The sequence below is a fragment of the Gadus morhua genome, chromosome 8 (genome assembly GCF_902167405.1).
Source record: "Gadus morhua chromosome 8, gadMor3.0, whole genome shotgun sequence".
Lineage (NCBI taxonomy): Eukaryota > Metazoa > Chordata > Actinopteri > Gadiformes > Gadidae > Gadus > Gadus morhua.
Genome location: NC_044055.1, coordinates 19,965,377 through 19,980,872, shown reverse-complemented (window position 1 = coordinate 19,980,872; position 15,496 = coordinate 19,965,377). Strand labels below are relative to the sequence as shown.

The 15,496-nt window shown below is 42.2% G+C and overlaps 1 protein-coding gene across 1 annotated transcript; it reads left to right on the top strand.

Annotated features, from left to right (window-relative positions):
- Positions 1-11,728: 11,728 nt before the first annotated feature.
- On the top strand, positions 11,729-15,256 carry LOC115548876 (uncharacterized). Its single transcript, XM_030363771.1, has 4 exons — positions 11,729-11,960; positions 12,381-12,498; positions 14,382-14,456; positions 14,637-15,256. Exons 1-4 carry the CDS (start codon positions 11,885-11,887, stop codon positions 14,680-14,682), a joined length of 315 nt encoding a protein of 104 aa, XP_030219631.1. The 5' UTR covers positions 11,729-11,884; the 3' UTR covers positions 14,683-15,256.
- The last annotated feature ends 240 nt before the right edge of the window (positions 15,257-15,496 follow it).

The window sequence follows — 15,496 nt, the reverse complement described above, 5'->3', positions numbered from 1 at the left end:
GCACACACACACACACACGTGCGCGCACACACACACAAACTAAAAATAATTCAGCACTTTTGTGGACATGAAAGCGGTTCATTGGTTAATTCTTTGGTGTTTAAACGTTGTTATGATTGTGTTTCTACAGGGCAGCAAACAAAAACTCCACAAATGCTGCGCCAACCACTCTGTGATCTCACTGCTTATCATGACTGTCAAGCCACTGATTTCACATTAACATATTCAAAGTTAAAATGTATTTATTAAAATATTATCTTATATGATGGTCCAGAATATTGTATATAGCAAACATATTGAGACACAAATAATGTATTCATCAACTTTTTAATAAAAGCATAAAAATCAATTAGAGCTAAGCCTATAGTCAATAACGGCTTGGTGCACAAGGCATGTACAGGAATGCTTTGAGCGTGCGTCATGCCATGTGCTGGTCTTCGCTCTACATTTGTCCTCTCCGGTATTGGCCTTCAAGATCACTGCTTAAGAAGAAGAACCTGACCAGGAAGGAGAAGAGACAGACTCCACTTCCCCTGCCAAACCACAACTTTCTGAGAGTCCTCTTCCTCCCATGTGGGGCCAGGTCCTGGCAGAGCAAGCCATCAACTGGCCTAAAGATTCTTTAGTTGGAGGTCCTCTCATTGCCCAAGTTGACGTTACTTAATTCTTTGAAATACAATAAAATTGCCATTGTTTGAAATCCGTACCCTCTTACCACCGCTTCCATCCTTATCAACATCTTGAAGTAAACGAAAAACTTAGTAGCATTGATATGAAATAATACAATCACATTATCCATGCTTTTGATATCATATGACATCTACAAACCACCAAAAAAAAGTATTTTAATGAAAGTCCAAAAGCTTTGTAACCTCTGTGTGATGGGCGATATGTTAAGTATTCAGACAATGGCATTAACTCCTAACGCTTCCATCTTACCGTGCTTGCAATAGGCCTATAAATTGAATATTGATTATTTAATGAACGCGTACTTGTTAAGTGCAGCGTAGCCTGTAGCTTTTCCTTAATTTTCCTTGAAGCTGAAGTGGATTATTGTAGTGTAGGTCAAGGAACTGTGCACATTCCTTTTCTACCGGAGCTTCCTCGTCTCGTTCAGCTGATCTGATGCTCTTCAGCAGAACCTCAGTAGGTATCTGAGAAGGTGTGCTGAAGAGTGTTCCCCATGAAGAGATGGTACAGAGCCAGAGCACCACCGCTCAGTTCTGGAACTGCTCATTGTTGCAGAAGAGTGACAATTCAGTTGTCAGCGGCGGGTAAGCCTGCATGGGAAATGCCTGTTGTACTGTGAGAATGTGTCTCTCTGCCGCAGTGCAGCGGCTTGTGAAGGAGAACCGCTGCTTCTTTTTTTTTATAAAAGTCATTATTACCATATGTCATTAAATATTATTTTAAATAATATATATCAAAACCATTGGATCAATGTATGCGTTGATTTGATAGGGACAATACCCCGTCTGCCTCCCTGTGTCCAGCGCTTGGGTCCCCTCGCCCCGCCCCTTAATAAAAGCTAGACTATTCTGTAATGTAGGGCCTACTTTTAGGCATGTGCCCACTTTTCTGCTCAATATCGCACTACTTTAAGAAAAAATATTGTTAAAGACCAATACACACATACGGTGATCTTTGACAAATTACATTAAGTCACAACTTCAATTTTTGTTTTTTGGAATCTGTCACTCTCGCTGGCCTTAGGGATAAAACGTGCCCCCCATCACCCCTGGCAATTCACACCCTATTAATAAGTTAGGCTAGGAGGAGGCTTTACTCAATATGTATTTTCCCAAACTGAGTGCTGGCCTCAATAGTCAGATCGGCCCCCTCCGACGTTACTAGATAATACAGTTTTTTTCGATTGCTTGAACACTATAGACCAGTCATACTCAAGTAGCGGCCCGCGGGCCTTTTGTGGCCCGCGGGGTGTCTATTAATGGCCCTCAAGCTGTTTTGAAAAGTTTTTTTAATTATAAAAAAAAAAAAAAAAAAAAATCGTGCTGGGCGCTCTTATTTTGAAACCGCGCGCCGCGATCTCAATACGAGGCTGGGGGTTGCAACGATAAACAGATTGCACTCCAGCCCACAGACCGCTCCAGCCCTCCCAAACTCGAGGCAGACAGTCCATCTCATCAGCAGTCAAGGCCGATTTAGGGTGGTTTTAGACGCAGAGACGTAAGCACGTAATTTACACAAGGGACTTGTTTTAGACAAGTTTTGATTTACGGTTCCTTTAAGGTTCCTTAAGGATTGCGCGTGTTGCAAGGGGATTCTCCGCCAGAACAGTAGGGGGAGCAACGAACGAATCTGTGGGCGTGGAAGTGGAAATCGCTGGCTTGTTTATATTTATAATTATCATAATTCGTTCTTGTGTTTTCTTCTTCTCCTTCTTCAAAATTCTTCATTCGCTTCTGTCACGGCCTTTTAAAAATGGCGCTATTATGCTGTAAAATCGGAAATGTGAGACTCCTGAAAGGATGTGGTTAGCTGGCCAATCACAGTCTTTGCGAGCTGCGTAGGGCCGTAGTGTTTTAGTCGCATTGTCAGGAATTTTGGCCGACGCACTTAAGCACGTAAGGGGGGATATTTTACCGCGCAAGGGGGGTTATGTATCTTACGTGCTTACGCGTTACGTCTAAAACAGAGCATATATCGGCCTCAGTCACACGTATACCAACCGGCCCCTTGAGTCACTGAAAAAAAAATTTGTGGCCCCTCATCATTTCTACTTGAGTACCCCTGCTATAGACACATGCTTAGACCAAAGCAACACAACTTGAAGTTTTTATTTCTATATCTTAAACACATGTTACCATTCCTTAAACAAAAGCGCTGCTTTGCACTTTAGTTGCAATTGTACAACACATTTGCTCCTTTCTGTAACACACTTGCTCCTGCACACTACACACTATTTCATACATAAGACACTTAATTCATAAAGGACGTCTCATTGTACCATTGGGAAAACACATCTATTCAAAATCCTAAACACATTGGTTAATTGAGAATACTTACTTACACACCTGAAAACACTTTCTTCCAAAACTGAACACCAGTCAGCCAGGCCTCAGTTAAGCCATTTTGAGAACTTTGCCAGCATGGATGCAGGTAGAGCAAGAGGCAGAGGTAGAGAAGGAAGAGGAGGACAGAGACATAGAGGTGGACATGGAAGAGGCCGTGCACGGAACATTATTTCCGATGACATAAAAGCAACTTTGGTCTTATGACAAATGTACTTACAGTTTTTTTCAATTGCTTGAACACTATAGACAGATGCTTAGACCAAAGCAACACAACTTGAAGTTTTTGTTTCTATACCTTAAACACATGTAACCATTCCTTAAACAAAAGCACTGCTTTGCACTTTAGTAAGTAAGTAAGTAAAATGTATTTATAAAGCACATTTCACACAGCTTTCACTGACCAAAGTGCTGTACATAAAAAAATAGTGATATAAATAAAATAAAGTAAAATAAAAATAAGTAAACAAATAATTACAATATGAGACGAGCAACAGTAGGCAGATAGATCAACAGAAACAATGACAACAGGAACAGAGACGGCAATGACAACAAATGAGTTACAGATGGGGCAACAGCCGGAGGGTTAGGAAGCTGGGAAGGATAGAGTGAAAAGGTGAGTTTTGAGCCTAGACTTAAAAACAAAGATGGACGGAGCATTTTTAATGTCCAGGGGCAGTTGGTTCCACAGCCGTGGCGCTGCAACTGCAAAGGCTCTGTCACCTTTTCGCTTGAGCCTAGACCGAGGCACATGGAGGAGAGCATTTCCAGATGATCTGAGAGACCTGGGGGCTTGGTGGGGATGGATAGGGTCAGAAATGTAACTAGGGGCCTGTCCATTAAGAGCTTTAAAAACAATCAGTAAAACCTTGAACTGAATTCTAAAATTAACAGGAAGCCAATGCAAGGAGGCAAGAACTGGTGTGATGTGGTCATGTTTTTTAGTGCCTGTCAGCAGTCTTGCAGCTGCATTTTGGGCCATCTGAAGGCGGTTTAGTAGGGACTGGGGTAGGCCTATGTATAAGGAATTACAATAGTCCAGCCGTGATGTAATGAAGGCATGGATGATTTTTTCAAGGTCTTTAGGAGACAGGAAAGGTTTGATTTTGGCAATTACGCGTAACTGGTAAAAACAGTTTTTGATAGCAGCACAAATTTGCTTGTCAAGACAAAGCTCTGAATCAAGGATGACACCAAGGTTTCTAGCATGGGACTTGACAAAAGGTTCAAGGTGATCTAGGTTGCTGACAAGAGTGTGTTTTGATTTGGGAGGGCCAAAGATCATGACTTCTGTCTTATTGCTGTTTAACTGAAGGAAGTTAGTTGCCATCCAGCCTTTAATATCCTCCAGACAGTCCAGGAGAGGTTGTAAAGAGTCCTTAGACTTCAGTGGAAGATACAGCTGAGAGTCGTCTGCGTAGAGGTGGAATGAGATGTTATGTTTCCTGATAATGTTCCCTAGCGGGAGCATGTACAGGCCGAAGAGGACTGGTCCAAGGATGGACCCTTGTGGGACCCCATAGGAGACAGGAGCAGTGGATGAAAAGAACTGACTGATGGATACTGAGAAAGTCCTATGTTGCAGATAGGAGCTGAACCATTCGAGGGCTGTGCCTTTAATGCCAACCCACTGTTCAAGGCGGGTAAGAAGAGTGTTATGATCCACAGTATCAAAGGCAGCACTAAGGTCTAATAAAACCAGGATAGCATTTTCACCAGAATCTAATGTGAGTAACAGATCATTTGTCACCTTTAACAAAGCTGTTTCAGTGCTATGGAGAGTTTTAAAGCCTGACTGAAGGGGTTCTAATATTTCATTTAAATCTAAAAAAGGTTGCATTTGTGACAGAACAACTTTTTCCATCACTTTAGAAATGAAAGGAAGCTTAGAAATGGGGCGATAATTTTTTAGACACTTAGCATCCAGGTTGTGTTTTTTAAGCAGAGGCTGGACGACCGCATGCTTAAAACATGAAGGGACTGTGCCAGAAGCTAGGCAGGAGTTAATGATGTTTTGAATACTTGGGCCAACTGTATCAAAAGTGTCCTTAATGATATGGGATGGGACAACATCATGAGGGGAAGATGTGGGTTTCATATGTGAGACTATCTCCCTAAGATCCTCTAAAGAAACTTGTTTGAATGTGTTAAAAATGACTGTAGCACCTGAACAGCCAGGCGTAATGTCAGATGGGGAAGGGTTAAACTGGGATCTGATGTTTTCAATTTTCTCAGTGAAAAATTGTAAGAATTTTTCACCGATGTCAGTGGATGCGTCAGCATCTGGGGATACATGGGGGTTGATAATGGAGTTTATGGTACCAAACAGAAATTGGGGTCTATGGGAATGTTTATTTATAATATCAGAGAAATGTTTGGCTCTGGCTTTTTTGGCTGCTGCCTGATAAGTCACTAATGCATTTTTAAAAATGTCAAAAGAAACAGTAAGATGGTCTTTCTTCCACCTTCGTTCAGCTTGTTGACAGGCCTGTCTAAAAGAGCGGGCGGGTTCATCCAACCACTGTTGGGATGTCAGTTTGGGCCGCCTGTATTTAAGGGGGGCTACAGAGTTTAAGATGTCTGAGCAAGAGGAATGAAAGAGGGAAATCAATTCATCTGGGTTGGAGGGAAGCCTATCAGCAGTTGAGAATGCAGTTTTTTAGTTGCAATTGTGCAACACAATTTCTCCTTTCTGCAACACACTTGCTCCTGCACACTACACACTATTTCATACATATGACACTTAATTCAAAATTGACGTCTCATTGTACCATTGGGAAAACACATATATTCAAAATCCTAAACACATTGGTGAACTGAGAATACTTAATTACACATCTGAAAACACTTTCTTCCAAAACTGAACACCAACAGTTTCATCCATAATAAGGACATTCCGACTCGAAAACAGGTATGTCTTCAACTCTCTACTTTCTACTCTACTCAGACTGTATCTAGAGTATTTGCAGTACTGTACCATATCACATGTACTGTATTGCAGGGTGGCTAATGCTCCTTTTTGAACGAAAGTGGTAGTTTTGTGATTACCTACATTGAGATGTTCCAGCACTTTCTATGGTATATACAGTCAAGTACATTATATACAGTACTATAAAAAAAAGAAGCAAACCAATACAGTAACATTTCGTGGTTGCTTTTTTCTATAGAATGACTAGAAGACCTTCTGGGGGCGGACGCCAACGCCTGTTCACCCAACAACAGGAACTTGCCATTGTGGACCTGGTCCGAGCAAACAATGCAATCCGTCTCAACCAGCTACAGCAACAAATACTTGCAGATAGAGAAGTATTCAATAACATAGAGCGAGTGAGCATTTCCACTATCAGACGCATCTTGGTAAAGCACCAAATTACCATGAAGCAATTGTACAGGGTCCCATTTGAGAGAAACAGTGTCAGAGTCAAAAGACTTTGACGTGAATATGTACAGGTAAGTGTTGCAGTCCTTTACATTTACAATACAGTTTTGGTGTCATCCAGTATACAGCTGAATATGTGCTATTGTATCAGTACCACATAGATTTATTCAGAGAAGTACCAGGTACCTGTTTGATGGGGTGGGGGTTCTGTATGTAGTACTGTAGTTGAGTGTTTTGAGTAATGCCATCCAAAATATGCATTACATGTATTTTGTTTTGCTACAGAGCATCTTGGAGATGGATGGAGCTGCACAGCCTCATGAATTTATTTACATTGATGAGGCTGGATTCAACCTCAGCAAAACAAGAAGATGGGGTTGTGACATAATTGGCCAAAGGGCAATTGTGCAAGTCCCAGGGCAGCGCAGGGGAAATATCTCATTGTTTGCTGCCATGAGCCTTCAAGGGCTACTGCACCATCAAGCAAAGCAAGGTCCCTTCAATACCGAACATATAATAACATTTCTGGATGCACTTCACGATGCAGCTGTACAGGACAGACCAGAGCAGCCCAGGTTTGTTGTTGTCTGGGATAAGGTTAGTTTCCATCGGGCTGCTCTGGTCCGCAACTGGTTCACCAACCATCATCAATTTGAAGTCCTATACTTGCCCCCTTACACACCATTTCTAAACCCCATAGAAGATTTTTTTTCGGCTTGGAGATGGCGCGTATATGACTGCCAACCACATGCTTGCATGCCTCTTCTGCAGGCAATGGAACAGGCCTGAGGAGACATCGACTTAGGGTCAATCCATGGATGGATTCGGCACACAAGGCAATATTTTCCCCAATGCTTAGCGGGAGAAAACATTGCCTGTGTTTACAGTACAGTAGGGTTTATTTTTGTTTTATTTTTGCTCAAACTGTATTTACTGCACTGTAATGTACCCTACTGCAATGTACAGTATTTAGTATTTGATATTTTGGTTGTTAATGTCCTAATTAGGACATAATAATTAATGTCCTAATTTTTCAATTGCTTGAACACTATAGACACATGCTTAGACCAAAGTAACACAACTTGAAGTTTTTGTTGCTATACCTTAAACACATGTAACCATTCCTTAAACAAAAACGCTGCTTTGCACTTTAGTTGCTATTCTGCAACACACTTGCTCCTGCCCACTACACACTATTTCAAACATAAGACACTTAGTTCAAAAATAACATCTCAGTATATCAGTGGGAAAACACATCTATTCAAAATACTAAACACACTGGGTAATTGAAAATACTTGAATACACACCTCAAAACACTTGCTTACAAAACTGAACACCAATCAGCCAGCTACAAAAAGGCCAAAGTGCAATTGTGCATGTCCCGGGGCAGCGCGGGGGAAATATATCATTGTGTGCCGCCACAAGCCTTCGTGGGTAACTGCATCATCACGCAAAAATAGGTCACTGCAATACCCAACATATCATCACACTTCTAGATGCACTTCATGATGCAGCTGAACAGGACAGATCAGCAGAGCAGCCCAGGTTTGTTGTTGTCTGGGATAATGTTCATTTCCATTGGGCTGTTTTGGTCTGGAACTGGTACACCAACCATAAACAATTTGAAGTCGGATACTCGCCATTTCTACACCCTATAGAAGGTTTTTTTTCAGCTTGAGGATGTAATGCCAGCCACAAGCCTGCATGCCTCTTCTGCTGGCAATGGAACAGGCCTGCGGAGACAATGAGGTAAGGTCAATCCATGGATGGATTCGGCACACAAGGTGAGGATCCATAGGCCCACCCACACACAATTGCCGTGTTTACTGTGTTTACTGTATGTACAGTACAGTTGTGTATTTTTGGTTATTTTTGGTTATATTTTAGCTTACTGTAAACTGAATTCAATGAACTGTAAAGTACTGAACAGCAATGTACAGTATTGAGTATTAGGTTTTTTGTGAAAACGTGCCTTCTGTGGAACTGAATAAAAACAGTGAATATGGAAGACTTCAGTGTTTTATATAAAGTAGACTAGTGTGTTGTTGCTGATCTGAAAGTGTATAAGTGGGCAGAATGCTGAAGGAGTGTGCAAGTCAGCTGGGCGGTGTAATGACGGAAATGTTTCAGCTCTTCCTAGATGCCAGTTTTGTTCCCAGTGCGTGGAAGGAGACCACCATCATCCCTGTTCCCAAAAAGCCCCGGGCTAAAGCTCTGAACGACTTCAGACCAGTGGCACTCACCTCTATCCTGTGCAAATGCATGGAGAGAGTTGTTGCAGGAGAGCTCACCACCACCATCGGTGAGAATCTGGATCCACTGCAGTTTGCCTACAAGCCAAAACGAGGTGTGGAGGACGCTACATTACATCTACTGGATACCATCACAAAGCACCTGGACTCCCAGAACTCCTTGGTCAGGATCTTATTTATGGACTTCTCGTCAGCATTGAATACAGTTAACATCAACACACTCCTGCATCGCCTTCAGCAGCTTCGGGTCAACCCAGCACTGACACTTTGGATCAAGGAGTTTTTAAAGGACAGACCCCAGCATGTAAAGGTCCAGGGTGTAACATCGTCCAACATCATCCTTAACACTGGAGTCCCACAGGGTTGTGTCTTGTCTCCCATCTTGTTCTCAATATACACCAATGAGATCACATGCAACATCAGTGGATTCAAGCTATTTAAATATGCAGATGATCTGGCCTTGGTGGCCAAACTGACAGATCAAAGCACCCTGTCCAAGTACACCCAATATATCACTGAAATGGCCCTGTGGTTCAAAGAAAGCTCAGTGCAGTTGAACATCAGCAAAACCAAAGAACTGTGTTGCCATAGGAGGAGGGCATCTAACACCCCACATCCGCTTTCCTCACCTTTGACCCTGGAAGGACAAGTAGTTGAACAGGTGGTGAAGTTCAAATACCTTGGCACAGAGATCGACCAACGTCTGTCCTTTAGCCAGCATGCAGATGGGGTTTACAAGAAGGGACAACAACGTATGTATCTCCTGAGGAAACTAGACACCTTCAATGTCAGTAAAGACATTTTGTCAACTGCCTACCAATCTCTGGTGGAATCCATCATCACTTGCAACATTACATCCTGGCACGGCTTCCTCACAAACGCAAGCGAAAGCAGACTTAATAGATTAACTAAGCAAGCAAGCAAGCTAATAGGAATACACCAGAAAGCGCTGGAGGATCTGTATATCCAGGCAGTGGGAAGGAAGACCAACTCCATCCTCTTAGATCCCTCCCACCCACTCCATCCTTGTTTTGATCTACTTCCTTCTGGCAGAAGATTCAGAATGCCTTTGGCCAGGAAAGCTATCTACAAAAAATCATTCATCCCCATAGCTATACACACACAGAACACTCATTCCTCAAAGAACTCACACAAATAACACACACACACACACACACACACACACACACACACACACACACACACACACACACACACACACACACACACACACACACACACACACACACACACACACACACACACACCTCCAAGCCTTCAGTCAAAAGACTATTTTCTAGTATGGCAACTTACTAGACAATAAAGCTTTTTGAATCTTGAATCTTTGAATCTTGAATTCATATGATACAAGTGTGTATCATTTTGTCATCAGAGGGATATTTCGACAATGGAATGTAAGGTTTCGATAGAAGAATTTGACATAGATGTGAATGGTATATTTCTCAGTGTTGTGTCTTACTTACCTGTGTGTTGAGTTTTGACACGATGAGCCAAGTTTTGCAAAATGTGTTCAAGCAATTGAAAAAAACTGTATCATGGATGAAACTGTGAAACGGCTTAGATCAGGGTGGACTCTCTGCCCAGCTTCCATCATAGTCAGACCATGGTTTATGACATGGTCCACCAAAGTTGCTCTTATGTCATCGGAAATAGCGTTCCGTACACGGCCTCTTCCACCGGGTCGTCCTCTATGTCTCTGTCCTCCTCTTCTTTCTCTACCTCTGCCTCTTGCTCTTGCTGCATCCATGCCTGCAAAGTTCTCAAAATGGCTTAACTGAGGCCTTTTTGTAGCTGGCTGAGTTCTTCCAAAACTGTGTTCAGTTTTGGAAGAAAGTGTTTTAAGGTGTGTATGTAAGAATTCTCAATTAACCAATGTGTTTAGGATTTTGAATAGATGTGTTTTCCCAATGGTACAATGAGACGTCATTTTTGAATTAAGTGTCTTATGTATGAAATAGTGTGTAGTGTGCAGGAGCAAGTGTGTTGCAGAAAGGAGCAAGTGTGTTGCACAATTGCAACTAAAGTGCAAAGCAGCGCTTTTGTTTAAGGAATGGTTACATGTGTTTAAGGTATAGAAACAAAAACTTCAAGTTGTGTTACTTTGGTCTAAGCATGTGTCTATAGTGTTCTGTTAGGTTTTATTTTTGGATAAAAATAAATAGCCCCACATATAAAAGCAAGGTTGTTCGCCAAACAAAAAGGAAACAACCAACTCATAACTTCCTCTAATGGGATCAGTTCCTGTTTGACAAATAAACCCCCCTCATTATCATAAAACTCCCTCATTAGTAGGCTGTCTCGGAGTCTGCGTGCATGCTGCATGAATAAGTGTGTGTGTGTGTGTGTGTGTGTGTGTGCGTGTGTGTGGTGTGTGTGTGTCTGTGTGTGTGTGGTGTGTGTGAGCATGCATGTTTGTGTGTGCGTGTGTCAGTGATGGAATCCGAGCTTCGCTCACATAAGTTCATTTTTCTAACTTGTCAATTTCTCTACAGATCAAATTATTAAAGGGAGACAGAATCCATTGGTCGATGTACCTTGCAGTTATAATTGATCATGCTTTCTAAGATCAAATTGTGCAGCCATAGTAGTAGAAGTAACATAGTGCAGCGGGGAAAGGAAACTACTGCCAATTAAAATCACTGACCGGTTGATTCACACTGATTGCACCAACCAATGTTATAGATTTTCTCTGACTAGGTCAATTGTCTCAGTGATGATGATTGTGATCAGAATCACAATCAATATTTCTTGATTTCAGGGTCCTCAGACAGAGATCTTGTTTGAATGCAAAACAAAGACCTAGGGGCAGCTACACAACATCATTTCACAGTCAAAACTAAGAAATACAAAAACTAATTCAAAATGCCTCAGGAGAATTAACAGGCCAATTTCCGTTAACATTTCGACGAATCAATGTCCTTCCTCATTTTGAGAAAGTTCTGTTTTTCAGTTAGAAGGAATGGTTTCATTCCTTCTAACACACATTGTGTGTGTGTGTGTGCGTGCGTGTGCTTTAGCTCTAGGAATGAGATTGATCAAGTCAGTACCCCGAGCCCTCACAGCTCTGGTGAAACAGGTTTTGCTTCCTCCTTTTTGCATATAAAGCAGAGCTCTGACCAAAAGAGATCCACCAGCATCAACCACCATCCACCACCATCACCAAAGACCTCCTGAAGAAGCTCATCTCCAGGCAGCAAGCATGCATCCCATCGTCTTCAGACTGGCCTGCCTGGCTCTTTTAGCCGGTGTCCTGGCCCTGATGGTTCAGGAATCTGGTAAGTCAACTTCTAGGGCAAAGACACCCGAGCACCGGGTATTTGACACTTTGCAGACGATAGACAATCATAATTTATGCTTGCTTGTGGTCGTATTGTCTGTCAACATGGACAATGCATATTTTTCCATTTCTATCAACACTTTAATTTGACTTCAAATGTTTGGCTGCAATGCTTCCATTGTGTGGGTCACTTAAGGCACCAATTGCACTCAAATCCTAGAAGGAGGGATCCTTCCTCTGCCTTTCTGCTCAAGGTTTCTTCCTTGTTAATGAAGGGGGTTATCCTTTCTCTTTGGGGGACAAGTGTTAGGAGGTGTCATAATATATGGCCTGTAAAGCCCTTTGGGCCTGGAACTGTGATTAGGGGCTATACATATAGCATTGACTTGACCTGTTGTGGTTTTGTGTTTTCCTGTAGAAGCGGTGGGCGATAAGGTGTCTGAATGCTGTAAGAAGGTCAGCACCCTGAAAATCAACATTACCATCTCAGGCTTTAGGTTGCAGAAGAAAGACCCTCCCTGTGTGAAAGCTGTCATGTGAGTACCGGCTCGGACCACCTCATTCATGTTCAAGCATTCTGTGCTCTGCCACGGCAATGGGAATTTCTACTGCTCAGAGGCGTGCCCTACTTTTTGGATCCAATAAATGGGGAATGAAGCAAATATCCTGGTTATAACAATATTCACCAGCTACCCAGGTATCTTTTTGTGGATATGTGCAGTATTCATTCCTTTTGAGAAATCTTAAGTGTGGTCTACAAAGTACTCACAGGTGGAACTATGTCTAGAAAGCTTTTCTGTTGCCAGGTTCTTCTCTCCCAGAGTAATTACAAATTGATCTTACGTTAAATTATTGCGTTTCATGCATTAGTCCGACACATAAATAAACAAACATACCACTTTGCTTTTTCGCAATCAACACAATAATAGATAGATAAAAACATTGATAATCTAATTTAAAGGAGGCATATTATGTAGGGGTGTGCATTGGCACTGCCCTCATGATTCGATTACGATTCACCAGGTAATGATTCGATTCAATTCGATTCTACCATGCATTGCGATGCATCAAAATTCTACTGCACACAATAAGGCAAATCTTTTCACCTTCCACTCCCAAACCTACTGCAATTTAATGCCAGGCTTTGTCCTTTCTGACCTTTCTGAAATATATCATCCTTTTCTGACAAAGGATGATATATTTCATAAATTATTTTATGTTGCTCCACTTCGACAATCAGTCTCTCGTCGTCCATGATGCCGACCCTCTGAGACCCTTTGATTGATTGACTGCTGACCTGGTACCACCGGTCATGACGTTATGTTGATGTGAAGTTGTGATAGGTTACATGAGCTGAGTATTGTGTTTTATTTTGAAAATTGACCGGATGCTCTATGGCTTTGACTTTTTCACTTCCTGCCCGGCTCGATCTGCTCTGTTTAAATTGACGCGGTTCAGCAACGGCTCGCTTCAAAACTAGAAGTGCTACCGAAAGGTAGCGCTGTGGTGCGGCGCGCCGCTTCTGGGACGCTGCTGAGCTGGTGGAAATGGTTTCTTTGATTAGAGTGGCAGCGATCAGCAGCGGTGACCGCGGCACAGCCTTTCTGCAGCGCTTACGTCCCCGCTGGAAATCAGGCTAGTAATGTTGTTGTTGCTAGCTAGCGCCGCCGCTTAGCATGTACTTCACAACTCTATTGTCCACTCGAGGCCCGAATATAAACAGCGAATCAATTATGGCACGTTGTCGTATCGATGCTGAATCGTGCATGCCCCGCATTGCGATGCATCGCCGAATCGATTATTGTTGACACCCTTAATATTATACCACCAGGTGTGAGTTTGATTAGCCTTACAAGCCGTTTTGAAAAACTGCCCCATATGACATCACTAGTGGTGTCCACCTAGATCTGTGCTGGATAGATGAGCAACGTTTACTTCAGTCCACTGGGTAGGCTGGGAGACTGATCTATCAGCACAGATCTAGGTGGACACGCCCACTAGTGATCTCATATGGGGCAGATTTTTGAAATGGCTTGTAAGGTTAATCACACTCACATCTGGTGGTATAATATGTCCCTTTAATATTGTTAGATGTTTTGTCAAATGATTGGATTCTTGAGTAAGTAGAGGCTTGGATGATTGGCGACCCCTCTGCTTGCATCACCCTGCTGGGGACGCTCTAACATAATGACCGCCTCGCAGTACATTTTAACTTACAAAATGTATCCCCCGACGCATAGCGACGGGGGATAAAACCCCTGACGCAATGCACTCATTGTACATTGAATTAGAATCAAGGACCAAAACTATTTTGTATTAAAGTGAGGATTTAGCGCTAGGTTGTCATGACCACTGAGGTTCATATTGATCTTCATTTAGATGTTGATTGAAGGATGCTGTTCCCCTGTCCTCCATGCAGCTTTAAGACCACAGAAGGAGAACAATGCGTCTACTGGAGGCTGTCCTGGGTGACGGACAAGGTCAAGGAGCTGCGGTGAGTTGTCTCCTCTGATCAGTTTCCACAACACACACACACACACACACGCAGACGCACACGCACACACACACGCACACCCACACAAACTAAAAATAATTCAGCACTTTTGTGGACATGAAAGTGGTTCATTGGTTAATTCTTTGGTGTTTAAACGTTGTTATGATTGTGTTTCTACAGGGCAGCAAACAAAAACTCCACAAATGCTTCGCAAACCACTCTGTGATCTCACTTCTTATCATGACCGTCAAGCCACTGATTTTACTGTAACATATTTGAAGTTAAAATGTATTTATTAAAATATTATCTTATATGATGGTTCAGAATATTGTATATCGCAATCATATTGAGATACAAATAATGTATTCATCAACTTTTTAATAAAAGCATAAAAATCAATTAGAGCTAAGCCTAACTAGTGAATAACGGCTTGGTAGTGCACTCCGGTGGAAAAATCATCATTAACTGTGCACAAGGCATGTACAGTAATGCTTTGAGCGTGCGTCATGCCATGTGCTGGTCTTCGTTCTACATTTGTCCTCTCTGGTATTGGCCTTCAAGATCACTGCTTAAAAAGAAGAACCTGACCAGGAAGGAGAAGAGACAGACTCCACTTCCCCTGCTAAACCACAACTTTCTGAGAGTCCTCTTCCTCCCACGTTGGGCCAGGTCCTGGCAGAGCAAGCCTTCAACTGGTCTAAAGATTCTTTAGCTGGAGGTCCTCTCATTGCCCAAGTTAACGTTACTTAATTCTTTGAAATACAATAAAATGTTCATTGTTTGAAATTCGTACCCTCTTACCACCTCTTCCATCCTTATTAACATCTTGAAGTAAACGAAAAACTTAGTAGCATTGATATGAAATAATACAATCACATTATCCATGCTTTTGATATCATCTGACATCTACAAACCACCAAAAAAAAGTATTTTAATGAAAGTCCAAAAGCTTTGTAACCTCTGTGTGATGGGCGATATTTGAAGTATTCAGACAATGGCATTAACTCCTAACTCTTCCATCTTACCGTGCTTGCAATAGG

Bases quoted from the DNA above. Each gene is read 5' to 3' on its own strand.
- LOC115548876 (XM_030363771.1), top strand. From the start codon at position 11,885: ATGCATCCCATCGTCTTCAGACTGGCCTGCCTGGCTCTTTTAGCCGGT. The intron at 11,961-12,380 runs GTAAGTCAACTT...GTTTTCCTGTAG, and splicing joins CCTGATGGTTCAGGAATCTG to AAGCGGTGGGCGATAAGGTG. The intron at 14,457-14,636 runs GTGAGTTGTCTC...GTGTTTCTACAG, and splicing joins GACAAGGTCAAGGAGCTGCG to GGCAGCAAACAAAAACTCCA.